The following is a 14,947-nucleotide window of genomic DNA, read 5'->3' as shown; positions in this document are numbered from 1 at the left end:
TCTATAAAAAGTAAATGAGCAAATTAAAAAAAAATCATATCTCACTCACATTTATTAAATTTACTTTTAAATCAATTAAAAATAGAAATCTAAATTCGACATTGTATCTAAGTGATCTTTAAATTCATGACAGGCTAATAGTTTGTGACAGAAGTTCAGATAATCGATTTCTTAATTTAGGTAATGTGTTACATTTTCAGAAAGTACAATATCTTAGCTCTGCTGTTAAATATACATAAGTTTTGTATTCTGAATCAGATGTAATTTTATGTTAACTGTAAATATATCACCTCTGAAAATAATTTTCCCTGACATGTCTCCAAATCCAATGCTGCAGAATAGAGAGCAATTCATCATGATTGACGATTTTTTTGCAGATCCACAGGAAACTTCGAGGAAGTATCCTGTCATGGTTTATATTCATGGGGAATCCTTCGAGTGGAATTCTGGAAACCCTTACGACGGCAGCGTCCTCGCTGCATACGGAAAAGTTATCGTAGTTACTCTAAATTTTAGACTTGGAATCTTGGGTGAGTTATTTCAAAATTACTTTATAGTATTAAGCACATTGCATATTAACATCTAGGTATTAGGAAACAGATTTTATTAAGATATACATTGAATCTGAAATGATTACTTATGTCAATCAAGTGTTTGTGGAGACCAATATGTGGACTTTTTTTTATAAATTAATTAAGTTTTAAATGGAAAGACACACGATTTGATGCCAAACATGATATGCAAAAGAAACAAATGTATATGGAATCAAAATAGGCCTTAATTAATGATGACGATAATAATGATAATTATGATGATGATGATGAGGATGATGATGATGATGATGATGATGATGATGATGATGATGATAAAAGTTCAAAAAATTTATTACAAATAATCTGTAATTACTTTAAAAAATGCAGAAGTATAAACATATTAAACATTACACGGCACTATTTTGTTAAATCTGAAAAAAATCACTGAACTAGAAAATTTGTCCATATATTGTTTTTTTTTGCAAACTCAGGTAGTTTTCCTAATTGTAAATCTAAAAATTATCTCGTCTTTTCTTCTACTCAGTTAAAGAACACACTTCTAAGGTATGCTTGAAGTATTTATACCAATTTTTAAAAGCATTTTTGAAGGGAAATGCGTCGATATAGGGTTTGGCGTACTTTACTTTGCAGATTCGGACTGTATAATAGTTCCTTTTATTTCTTTCTATAGAAAATATATATATTTATTATTAACGATCGTGTGTTAAGTTTATTTTAAAGGTAAAGCTAATTTAAATAAGTTCAAACATTTTTTTCTAAAAACATATTAAATGAAGTCAAACAATGTTTTCGATACCAAAAATCTAGGTATGCAAAAGATATCAAACCTCATAGAAAGATTCTTAACTGATGACATTGCTTTTTACTCTATTATGAAAATATTATGCTAACTCAAACAAATTCGAAAAAATCAAATGAAATCCTGTCAAACGAAGTCAAACAGTCCTCTTTCATATCAAAGATGCAAATGATGTCTAACTTCACATACCAGATTCCTAATCGTTAGTATTGCAGGCAACACCTACTCTAATCGCTACATGCCCCAACTAATATTAAATTACACCAGCAATATAAAGTAAATCAACAATTATACAAAATAAAAATAAATAGCTATTTGTCGAAATATTATTAATATAAAAACATACCCTAAATAGATTTAGTACCTAGTTTTACGTGATGGTCATTGTCAAGAGTGATGTTAGAATAACCAATCTTTCTTTGATAGATTGCATTACTTAACAATTTCACTGTCAGGTGAGGTACTATAATAATATTTAGACATTTTATTTTGATCGTTTATTAATAATCATTTTAAATTTACTTATTTTTGAATATAGGTATTACTAAGGGAAAGGTCCCTATAATTGGACCACTTAAGAAATACTGTAAAGAAATACGTCAAGAATTAAACGAATATAATTGGATATAATAATGGCATTATTATAAAAGCACTATTCTTATAAAACTTTCTAAATAATTATTTAACCGACTGGAAAGTTCAAGGGCCCCATTTTTGCACAAAACAATAAATCCACTTTTCTCCCTTCCTTATAAAAGGAATATAAACAAATAAGACACAGACCTCTTCACACTCCGATTTTGATCCACTTGACGAATCTTGTCGTAAAGTTCGTTTTTCCTGAGGCATTTTTTTTTTCGACATATTGATTTGCCTCTAAGGATTGGTATTGAAGAAGCAAATATATTTTTGACCGTTTTAGGAGAGACAGTTTTTTTTTCTATATTATTCTTGTAGGTACTACTAGTTATTACTAAAGAAGATACAGAAGCAGTTTTGCGCGATTTTCTCTTCAAAACTAACAAGAAATATCTTCTTTTTTTTTTGGTGATGATTTTCAGTATTCTGCTTATGTTGATACTTCAGTTACAGTAACAGTTGAGTTACGTATTTGTATTTGAAGCTGAGAGACCAACACCACGCTAACATTTGCAGCAGGAAATATCTTGTCTTTCTCTCCTCTCGTTCATTTACTGAAGCATCGGATAAGCTCATAAATCGACTGTCATTTTCTGCTCTTGGAACATTATATCCTCTAGCTATTGTATCTTTCCCACGTTTTAATTCCCACAGCTTCCGCACTGTGAAATATCCACCGTATATAAAAAAGAGGAGCTTCATTAAGACCAATTCAATTTAAGAACTAAATATGCAAAAGAGATTATAACCTTAGCTGAACTATCAACTCTTATAAAGTTGGTGTTGCAAATACTAATTAATTTTTTTTTATAAAATACTAGCTAATAACTTGCACAAAATTTACATTTATTTAGAAAATAAATAGGTACACCAGGGAAAAAGTTGAAGCTTACAAAGGCTAAAATACCAAAATTACATCAACCGCCACAGAAACATAAAACATGTACCTAATTCTGTTAACTTCACAGATCTGTCTATGTGCACTTACCGAACAATATGTAAGATATAATTAACTATCAACACAAGTTGCTAATATCAATTTATATAAAAATAAAACCCATGGCCCAATTTAAAATTCATTAATACAAAAAACTATATACTTTAAGTTTCAAACATAGGTACTCGAAATTAATTGTTTGTATGAACTACCAAACATTATAGATCCTTATCTAAAGCAATTATTCTATTCATTAAACTTCGCAATAGCGAAATTGCATAAGGTCCTTGAAACACCAAATGCCAAAAACGTTAGTATGGCCTCGATGGATCGATGGGGTCAAAACCGGTTTTTGTTAATGTTGAGGTTTATTAGGCAGTCTATTATGAACAACACGAACAAGCATTAATCAGTACACAATAGCAATAAGTAGAATAGCAGCTTGCATGTAAATGCAGACATAAAATTAACATGAGGCCACACAACTTCTTGCATCATGTAAAATAATTATCATGAGTGTTCCCTTTGTAAAGAACTTTAACAGTTACCTTAATGAATGAAACTATTAATTTTTGATATATTGTGCGAAAATAATCAGTGAAGAGATTTCTTTATCAAAAATCTCGAACCAAATATACAGGGTGTCCCAGAATAACGTGTACAACGGAAGACCACAGAGTCGTGGAACTTTTTGAATTTTGTAAATAACTCGAATACGTATTATTCGATTTTGATTATTTTTATTTATTTATGTTCTCAACAAGGAAAAAAACATCATAAAATGAGGCGCAGTACTCGCAACCTTGACTGAGAATGATTTTCAGTGAATGTATGATGTGGTATTTTTGGTGACAAATTACTCGGTTCGATAGTGCACGTTTAAATAGTTTATTTTAACAAACGCCTTACCGTATTTGTTGGAAGACGTCTCTTTACAAATCTAAATGCCCAAATGTATTTCATGCATAATGGTGCGCTATGATTCTCGTGCAGTCTGTGTATTTTTACATATTAAATTTCCGAAAAGGTGGATAAGGCGACATAGCGTTGGCCAGCACGAAGTCCGGGTAGGAACCCTCTGTATTTATTTGTTTGGGGGTGTATGAAACAAAATGTGTACCGAACGCCTATTGTCTATGCAGCAGATCTTCCACAGCGTATTTTTACTGTAGCTAATGAAATTCGACAAATTCCGGGAGTATTTGCATATTTATATTTTGACCGTCGTTTGTTATATGTTTATTAGCACCTGGAAACAACTTTGATCAATTTTTGAAGAGCATATTGTTTATTAGTTTAATTTTTGTGTTACGTTTAAACGAGACTTGAATAAATTTCAGGATTTTCGGAAGCAAAATTTAAACCGTCAAAACCGCCATCAGCGCTTTTCCACTGCGGCACACGGCAACTTCGATATCAAAGGTACAGCTGGCTGCCGCACCAGGGACGGTTTCAAATTTGGTTAAACCTTCATCTGAATTTTTTTCTTCAATTTAAAGTGTACTTAATGTTTTAGACCATCAGTTTGATAAAAGTTGCTCATTTCCGTGCCCTCTATCGCCATTTTCAAGGAAAGCACTAATTTTAGAAACACCCTGTATTGAAGCCAATGGAAGCAATTTTGAACATTCGTTGTAAATGTTTTTATTTTAATTTATTACATATTTTCTAATAATTTTTATTGAGTTAATCATAGTTATTATTCGTTTAGTTGTGTAGATTCAAACGTTTATGCAGTAAAGTATTACACTGATAAAATATCACCAAAAATTGGCATTTTCCACATCGGGAGCGTCTATGATTAACTGATCTACATTTTCTATCACAAATTTGCTAATAAAAAAATGTATCTTGTGAAATTTTATTACGTACTATTAATTTTAAGTAGAAAAGAGATATTTTTGGTCTTGAGAATTTATTTTCATATTTGGAGAGTGAACATAGATATGAATTAATTTAATTCCTGGTACGCTTCCTAAAGTCCTACTGGTGCAATGAATGTGCGTGTCAAATACATTGCATACGAATAAAGTAATAAACAGTCGCTGCATTGTATGCTGCAGACATAGAAATTTTAAATAGATAATTTGCAAAAACTGTGGAATATCATAAAATTCATGTAAGAATTACAGCGCACATATTATATTTCAGGCTGAAGTAGGTATGTAGGTGCAAAGATGCACTGTTAGTGACGATCACGCCTCGTAAGTACACAAAAAGCCCTAGATGTGCATCATTAAATCCGGAACAACGTAGCAACCAGCGTCACTCGTTTTATTTCCTCGTCAGTGGAATGGAGAGTAGAAATTTTGTGCCTCGCCGAGTTAAATTACCCAGACATTACTTCAAAATAAACAAACACATCGTAACTTTTAAGTTTGTAGTGCATCCGCACAGGGCTATTGAGCCGCTATTTGAAAGAGACTGGATAACAAAGAAAATAATTCAGTTAGTTAAGAATGAATTCATTTGGAGAATTGTACGGAAAAAGAAAAAAGTCATGGTAGAAATTAAGATTGCGTCAGCGGTTTTAATCCTTACAATCGAGAACGACTTCCTCATATATTTCTTTTAGTGAGTTAGTTCAAAATAAAAGAAATTTCCTGGTGACGTTCGCGGCTGTAATTAAATTTATTTTCTAACGAATTTCTTCCAAACATCATTTGGCTCATTGTATCTTCACCATACCGTAATCATTACATTCATTCAATAGGAATGATTCATATAAAATAAAAGTATTAAAGACAAAGAGAGTTTTTACTGACATCAAAATGAAAAAGCTAAAGTTTTTAGTAGTGTGATTTTCAATGTAGATAAAAGGTGGAAAATAGTATAATAATAATAACAATGTACATTTTTTAGAGGTTTTTTAAATATTTCTGTTGACCGTAATATAGTAGTGCGATATTAGTGATATATTCCCTTACAATTTGATATAGCACAAATCATATTAATATCTTTAAACTACTACGCTATCAGCGTTGATCAATAAGTGTAAACACATACAGGGTGTTTCATAAGTAACAGGTCACAGACTCTTTAAAACTTACCGTTTTCGAGATAATCAGTTGGTTTTTTAAAAAAATCACGATTTCAGGTCTATAAAAGAGGCTAGATAGCGTCTAAACCGTAAAAGTTATAAGCTAGCAGTTTTCACAGTTCGTTTTGGCATAAATTACCCTATCTTGTCATCTGTGAGCAAAACGAGTACGTTATTCAGACACGGAAATACTGAGACTACATTTGATAAAGTCTTACGAGTTGATAAACTTTTTTTTCAAATGGAATGACCCATATTAATTGTCATTGATGAATGCAAAATTGAATACCCTTTCGACTGTCCATACTTATCTCCTAACAGTTTTCCAGAAAAATCAGGTTCTTTTCTAAAGTCCGAAAAAGTAGCTATGTAACAGCGTCAAGAAGGCCTTTGCTATTAGTACAACGTTGATACATAGGATTTTACAAAAGCACAGCACAGCATATCTTATCGCAGCCAATTACACCAAGGGTTACTAAAACTAGACTTTCAGCGGAGACTGATGATTTTTTAAAACGGGTCATGTTCTCCGCATCCGATGAGGTTACTTTTCATAAAAATGATTTAGTTAATAGTCATAATTGCCATTATTACGACACAGTAAATCCTTCATAGCCAACAATGGTATTTGAACGTGTGGGAGCAAATTTGGGAACCCTTGTCATTGGACCATTCTTTTTTGACCAGCATTTAACTGGAGCAGTTTATTTAAATTTTTTAACAAACACTCTAGAAGATTTGTAAGGCGACATTTCTTTAGCTACACTTCGAAGAATGTGGATGCAATATGATGATGCTCCACCTCACAATACCGCTGCGGTTCGTCATTTTTTACACGAAACTTTTCCCAACAGATGGATTGGGCGCGGGAGACCAGTGAGTTGGCCTTCAAGGTGTCCAGATATGACAAGTTGCGACTTGTTTTTATGGGGATTTATAAAAAGCAAAGTTGACGTTACACCACCAAATACCGCAGAAGATATGTGGCAGCGCATTACAGTAGTATTTACTTTTGTTTGTCTAACCACTTTTTAAACATGCCAGTAAATATTGACAGTGTCAGTCCCAGACCCTATACAATGTGAGAGAAAAGTGGTGCCTTCTTGTACTCATAACAAAGGCCTTCTTGACGCTGTTACATAGTTACTTTTTCGGACTTTAGAAAAGAACCTGATTTTTCTGGAAAACTGTTAGAGATAAGTATGTTCAACCTTATATCAATTGAAAGGGCATTCAATTTTGTATTCATTAATGACAATTAATATGGGTCATTCCGTTAAAAAAAAAAAAATTTCAACTCGTAAAATTATTAAATGTAGGTCTCAGTACTTCCGAGTCTGAATAACGTACACGTTTCGCTCACAGATGGCAAGATAGAGTAATTTATATCAAAACGAACTGTGAAAACTGCAAGTTTGTAACTTTTACGGTTTAGACGCTATCTAGCCCCATTTAGAGAGCTGAAATCGTGATTTTTTTCAAAAACAATTGATTATCGCGAAAACGGTAAGTTTTAAACACTATATACATTTAATAAACTCTACCTAATATTAACCAAGGAATTCAAAAATGCAATAATATACAGGGTGTTCCATTTAAAATAACAATGGCAGCAAATATGTCGCAAGTTCTTGTTAAAAGTTTGTCACATTGTCCATAAATAATAGACAAATTAAAATAATCTTCGTTTGAGTAATTTAAACGTGCTGGCATAATTAGAATTATAGATGCTTACAACCATTTTATGATATTTTAGTTTAGTTTAGTGACACGACACATAACAACATTTGATACAAGTCAAGCCACTTTTATTATTTTTGACATGATTATATCCTCAGTATCACTTCAGATCAGATATGATGAAAACTGCCAAAATAGTAGAAATTTGCAAATATCTCCAAAAGTTGTGATTGCAACCCCAACAATGCTTATATGGCTTGACACAGAATTTCAATGTGTACAAGACATAGCAATAAAATACATGTTGTTCCATTTAAGTTAAGAAAGTTATAGCTGTTTCACTTTGCCAAAATGTAACAACGAACATGAAACGATTGGTATAATATTTTTGAATTTAAAGTTCTTTACCAATACCAAAAATCAACTTGATATCAATTTCCTGGAAAAAGTTGCGGACACCTACGGGAACCCTAGCATATGCCAATTTTTTCCTTAAAAAATTTATATTTCGAAATCTATTACCCCTAGCCAGAATGAATATTACACAAAACAACTCTAAAATTTTCCGTTGAATCTGAAAATACGGAGTGCCCCATTTAAACTGCTGGAGAGTTCTAAATATTTTAGTTGTGTTCGCCCCAGGGATATTGCCATGTTGCCAAATTTTCTAATTTTTCGGAGCAGTACTTTAATAGATATCGACCGATGCAGTTCCCTATGGGACACCCTGTATATATGTGGAAATGAAATAAACATGTATAACTACAAAATTATATTAATATTAAGACCAAGAAGTTGTTTGATGTGACCAGCGCATGTTATTGTTGCTGAAAAACTGTGACATTCACGTTATGTAAATAGTGGATGTAACGAATATGTAAATATTTTGCTGTTCTTAAAATTTAGTAACTTTTCCTCAATTTTGTATGTATTAAATAAATTACTACTACTTTACTATTGTCTGTTCAGGGAAGAAGAAGAAATAATTAATCTTGTAACGTATAACTGACGTATTTGCATTTAAAATACTCAATACACAAACTATTGCTATTCAGAGTTTTTATCAAGTAAACTGTACAAGGAAAGAAACAATTAAGCGTTGTCTAATTTGAAGAAACAGGTTAAGGTTTAATATAAGTTTAATATTAGTAATAAAATAAAATCTGTTAATTCATGCAATATTACTATACAGGGTGTTAGTAAATAAGTGCGACAAATTTCAGTGGGTGATTCTACATGAGAAAATAATGGCAGTTTGCTTATAAAGGTATGTCCGCAAATGATTCGTTTTCCAAGATACGGGGTGTCAAAGTTTTTCTTAAAAACTGACGATTTAATTTATTGCTCTGAAACCGGTCGAGATGTGCAAATGAAATTTGGTGAGTTTTAAGAGGTAGTTATTGCGCATTTTTTGACATGCAATTAAGAATTTTATGTTCATCATTGGCGCGCGTACGGGTAATAATCTCAATTTCTTTAGAGAAAAAAATGGTACGCCACTGAGATATTACAAATTAAAATTCCTTCCTCGTTCAATTTGTGACAAAAAATCTCTCTTGCCTTTTCTTCGTATGGGGCGCCGTTTTGATGCAAAAAAATAAAACATCTTAACGCGTATTTTTTATTTCTTTAATACATTACCTAGTAGGCTACTGTCAACATTTGTCTGTTAAATACGAATATTTTTAAGAAATGTCAAATTAGCGTTTCGTCATTATTAATTTATTAAGCTTTTAGTTTGCTATAACATTAGTGTTAATAAGTAATTAATTTTTCTTTTATCGAAAAGAATGGAAAATTTTACAAATGCGGAATTGTNAGGGTGTTAGTAAATAAGTGCGACAAATTTCAGGGGGTGATTCTACATGAGAAAATAATGGCAGTTTGCTTATAAACGTATGTCCGCAAATGATTCGTTTTCCGAGATACGGGGTGTCAAAGTTTTTCTTAAAAACTGACGATTTAATTTATTGCTCTGAAACCGGTCGAGATGTGCAAATGAAATTTGGTGAGTTTTAAGAGGTAGTTATTGCGCATTTTTTGACATGCAATTAAGAATTTTATGTTCATCATTGGCGCGCGTACGGGTAATAATCTCAATTTCTTTAGAGAAAAAAATGGTACGCCACTGAGATATTACAAATTAAAATTCCTTCCTCGTTCAATTTGTGACAAAAAATCTGTCTTGCCTTTTCTTCGTATGGGGCGCCGTTTTGATGCAAAATAATAAAACATCTTAACGCGGATTTTTTATTCCTTTAGATTTGATGATTAATCCATTGGCAAAAAAATAGGCGCGGAAAAAAGTCTCTAGGTAGTAGAGCTTGCACACGTTCAATATGAAACGGATACAATTGCCGTTCTTTAAGAATTTTAAATACAGTGAAGTTGCTTACATTCAATATGTCGGCAATTTTTCGAGTACTTGTTTCAGGTGACTCCGCAATTAACTCGAGAATTCCTTCTTCTAGTTACACAGTTCGTACTTTTCGAGGGCGCCCACAATCAACCGTTTGTTTCTTAAATGAACCATTTTCGCGCAAACGTTGATGAAGACGAGCAAATATTGTGTGATGAGGTACCCTACGTCCTGGATACAACTCACCATACAATAGTCGAGCTTGCCGACCATTTCCATTACTTCGACCATAGACAAAATGCATATCTGACAATTCCGCATTTGTAAAATTTTCCATTTTATCGATAAAAGAAAAGTTAATTACTTATTAACACTAATGTTATAGCAAACTAAAAGCTTAATAAATTAATAATGACGAAACGCTAATTTGACATTTCTTAAAAATATTCGTATTTAACAGACAATTGTTGACAGTAGCCTACTAGGTAACGTATTAAAGAAATAAAAAATACGCGTTAAGATGTTTTATTTTTTGCATCAAAACGGCGCCCCATACGAAGAAAAGGCAAGAGAGATTTTTTGTCATAAATTGAACAAAGAATTCAAAAATGATTTTTAATTTGTAACAGCTCAGTGGCGTAGCATTTTTTTCATTAAAAAAATTGAGATTATTACCTGTACGCGCGCCAATGATGAACATAAAATTCTTAATTACGTGTCGAAAAATGCGCAATAACTACCTCTTAAAACCCACCAAATTTCATTTGCACATCTCGACCGGTTTCAGAGCAAGAAATTAAATCGTCAGTTTTTAAAAAAAACTTTGACTCCCCGTATCTCGGAAAACGAATCATTTCATACATACGTTTATAAGCAAACTACCATTATTTTCTCATATAGAATCACCCACAGAAATTTGTCGCACTTATTTACTAACACCCTGTATTTTTGCAATTCAGTTTATATTAATTAATACGAGTATATCCTGCAACAAATTCTCTGTTGACGAATGTTCGTGATTACATGCATTTACCAAGTCACTAGATAGGTAGTTGAAGTATGTGTTGATCACTACATCCCCGACTTGAATCCTCTTGATTTTTATTTCTGTCGTCACTTTAAATCAACAGCTTTTGGGGATTTTCTCATAACTCGAACTGAATTCTGACTTTTTATAGAATTATACAATCTTTTACGTAGCGCATGTCACTTCCCCTAACTATTATTGTCCAACGTTTTGAAATATGCGTGTTTTTTTACTCGACATTTAGAAAAAACGTTTTACTCGCGTCACTACAGTGTTACCGTAATTATGTAAAATTAAGCAAATAAAAATAATACATTCAGCTCTTTTCTACAAGTAGGTAAATAGTTTTATAATAAAATAAGTTGCATAAATTAGGTACTAATCACAAATTATTTAAAATAATGTCGGATTTTGAATTTATCAGATATGAAATAACCTCCTTGTTTTCGTCCTAAAATAAATGTACGGTACCTGAATATATTATAACATACGTGTCCTTTTTACACAAAACTGTTTATATATTTTTCTGGAGACGGGCAACCTCAAACGAATGTTTTAAAGTACTTATTTAGCTTCAGAGGTCTCCAAATATAAATTTTCCTCCACGGAAATCAAGTCGGAGACCGGGGAAACACATTTACAACCACAAAGAAAATTCTCCAGAAAGTAAAAAGAGATGAAATCTAGCGCCTTATATATTGAGCCTATAAAAATGACAGGTTTTGCCGAATCTCCTCACAGCATATACGCAATCTATATTGCAGTCTATTTGCCCCCTGGGACAGCGGACCAGTGCGTTTGAATAGTATCATCAGTCACTCTTTAGGGGTCTTAAGGTCTTTATGTGGTTTGGACGGCTTGGATGTAGTATTACGGGCTGTTTGCTGTTTGAGTGATACAAACATTTCGCGGCTATTTACAATTCACGGGATAAGTGCTTCGAATTTCTTCGGGACAGTCTAAGGACGGCACAATGGCAGAAGGACCAACTTATTTACCCACTCCCCCTAAGTCTTTGTTAAAAGGGCTTAAGGGCTTAAATATATTTAATTTACGCAACGTGAGCGCTGAATTTTCGATTTCAATATTTTAAATAAAAGTGTGGATATAAATCCTTTGAAAATAAATTCCAGAATTGTATGCCTGCATGTGAAGGAGATTGAAATGTCAAGTTCAAGCAACAAACACGGATATCCGGTCTATCCACGTCCATGAGAGTTTGTAAATTTATGCTACGTTCACATCAACGTATAAAAAGACTAATGGTATCCTTTAGTTCTAGTAGATTTGCCACTCCATTTACTGCCTTACAGAAATGAGTCTTTGTCGTGAGATAGTAGACATTAAAGTAAAAGGAACTGGAATAACAACATCAAAAAAAGTTGCAGTTTTGGAAAGAGATATATATTGCAAGAACATTCTCTTGATCGTGCTAACAAAGACGAATATTACCTGCACAATTTGTCCCAAAAACAATACTGTGAGCAAAAATAAAGCAAAAAATATATACACAATCTCAGAATGCAATTTTCTATATCAAACGTCAATGTTATAATAAATAACACAGACACTCAAACTGCAAAAAGGATTGTTCTTGAAACCCCACTAGGTATCTAGATATATGTATTAGTTGAATCGATAAATCCGAATTTGTTTTTTTTTACTCCAGTTGAAAATCCAGAAAAAGCATGGAGAAATCGATTAACTGTCATCGGCAATGTTTTGAAAATATTTATTTGAAATGAATAAAACCTTAATCTTATATATTATTAAGCTTATTATTAGTCTTCCTGGATCTTCACCAAAAGCCAGATATAGGATATTATTGTAGCAGAAAGAACAGAAACGTTTTGGATGTTTAATGAATGTAAAAATTCATATCTTGGATTTTCGTGTGAACTACTCTCTTAAAAATTTAGGTGATTATAGCGAGTTACAAGGTGAACGATTTCATCAAGATCTGAAAGAAATTAAAGTAAGATGTCACAGCAGATTCGATGTCAATATGATAGCGATCTTCTGTTGATTATTGAAAAGAGAAACTGAAGATAGTAGTTCAAATAGAGTCTGAAACACATTGTGCAGGTCCTTCGATAAAAACGTTCATTTTAAACGTAGAAAGTAATTTGAAATTTGAATTTTTCTCTTAAAGATTACAGAATTTTAAATGATCAAACCGGCTTTTTTTCAAAATACTTATATAGCAGAAGACAAGAAGTTCAACCAGTATCAGATGTTATATTAACGCGTCAAAATACAATGGAATAAAGCTTGGACTAGTCCAAATAAATTGAAGGAAGGAAGATTAACGTATTCGGCAGGTCCAAATATTTCTTTTTCAACATTGCTTTTCCACGATTTCTCGGGATTTTCAGCCACTTTTAGCAATTTATACACATTCTGTTGACACTGGATTAAAACTAACAGATTCACTGTATCAAAAAAAATAAATAAATAAAAATAGATAGCCTAGTAGGGTCCCCATATCAGCTTACTTTTTTATTTTATATGCCTGGATATGTAGTTAACAAAATGTTAATAATTCTACTTATTAGTGGTCGAAGAAAAGATCTTTTATTTTGCAATAATTCTGGAAAGACGATATACTTATGTCAAATAGAGAACAGTTACTAGTTATGCGAAAAATTCAACTTTTTAAACTAATGTAGTAAGCAGAAATACCAGATGAAAATTAAATATTATAATAAATACTACTGTTTAGGCCATATTCAATAATAATTGTAAATAATAATAATCTTATTAGTTATTTTTGTACTCTACCACAGATGTACAATTTTGAAAAAAACTTTATTTTATATTTTCTTTTGGTATGTGTGCAAAAAGGGTTATAATAAGAAATAGAAATAAAAAATAGGAATAGGAATGCTGCTGTTTTTATTAATGCAATTCACGGCCAACTAGGACGCGTTTTCTTGACATCAAAACAGCAGATTGGTATTAGCGATTTTTTTCCAAAAAACGGATTACATATTCTCGTTCAGCATCCCTTAAAACGTCTTACCACTAAGTTTCATCAAAATCGATATATCTTCAGGTGAGCACTCCATGATGTCGCGAAATGTAATACAATCCTGTAACTTCTTTATTTTTTGGGTTGTTTCAAAATTTTTTTTGTGAAGAAAGAAACTCTATCTAACTGTGATACTGATATGTTTTATTAATACAATACACGGCCAACTAGTCCTTGTCTGAAGATGTATCGAATTTGATGGAACTTGGTGATAAAACATTTTAAGGCATGCTGAACGACAATACGTAATCTGTTTTTTGAAAAAAAAAAAATCGCTGATACCAATTAGCTGTGTTGACGTCAAAAAAACGCGTCCTAGTTGGCCGTGTATTACTTTCATAAAAACAGCAGCATTACAGTTATATAGAGTTTTTTTATCCTACATTCTAAAAAAAAAAATTTTAAATCGGCCAAAAAATAAAGAAGCTACAGGCATGCCTGTATCACTTTTAAGCGCGACATCCTGTATATGCCCAATCATTTCACAGTACAATAAGAAATGCCTTATTGCAGTTTCCAAAATTCAGTTTTCTGATTACCTATTTTATTATAATTAAGAACAAAAATATATTTTTATTACTATAACAATCATGAGGGTTGCTTTCGCTGTACAGCAAGAAATAAACGCTCTCTCAACGGTAATAATAAAGAATTTTATTGAAAACTGGTGTACAGAAAACTTGTGTATGGAAAGACGTGTTAACAGGGTGAGTGTTCGTTGGAGAGTCCTTGTGGTTGAAGTCGGTCGTATATCGGGTACGCGTCTGGTGGCCGGCATCAGCAGCCCTTCTTGGAACGCTGGTTCGTCCGGCGGCGTCCTGCGGCGCTCTTGACGTTGTGCTTTCTAATATGGGTCACTTGCAAACATGTGTACCCACAAG

General features: G+C 32.4%; 1 protein-coding gene across 1 annotated transcript in view; it reads left to right on the top strand.

Annotated features, from left to right (window-relative positions):
• Positions 1–388: 388 nt before the first annotated feature.
• The window catches only part of LOC108910231, a 78,075-nt gene continuing 63,516 nt past the window's right edge, over positions 389–14,947 (top strand). Inside the window, exon 1 of the mRNA XM_018714785.2 lies at positions 389–530. Within this exon, the coding sequence (XP_018570301.1) occupies positions 410–530 (121 nt within the window). The 5' untranslated portion in view covers positions 389–409. The remainder of the gene's footprint in view (positions 531–14,947) is intronic.

Source organism: Anoplophora glabripennis, unplaced genomic scaffold (genome assembly GCF_000390285.2).
Source record: "Anoplophora glabripennis isolate ALB-LARVAE unplaced genomic scaffold, Agla_2.0 scaffold564, whole genome shotgun sequence".
Lineage (NCBI taxonomy): Eukaryota > Metazoa > Arthropoda > Insecta > Coleoptera > Cerambycidae > Anoplophora > Anoplophora glabripennis.
Note: the sequence above shows the minus strand (reverse complement) of the source record. Positions and strands in the feature narration are given on the sequence as shown.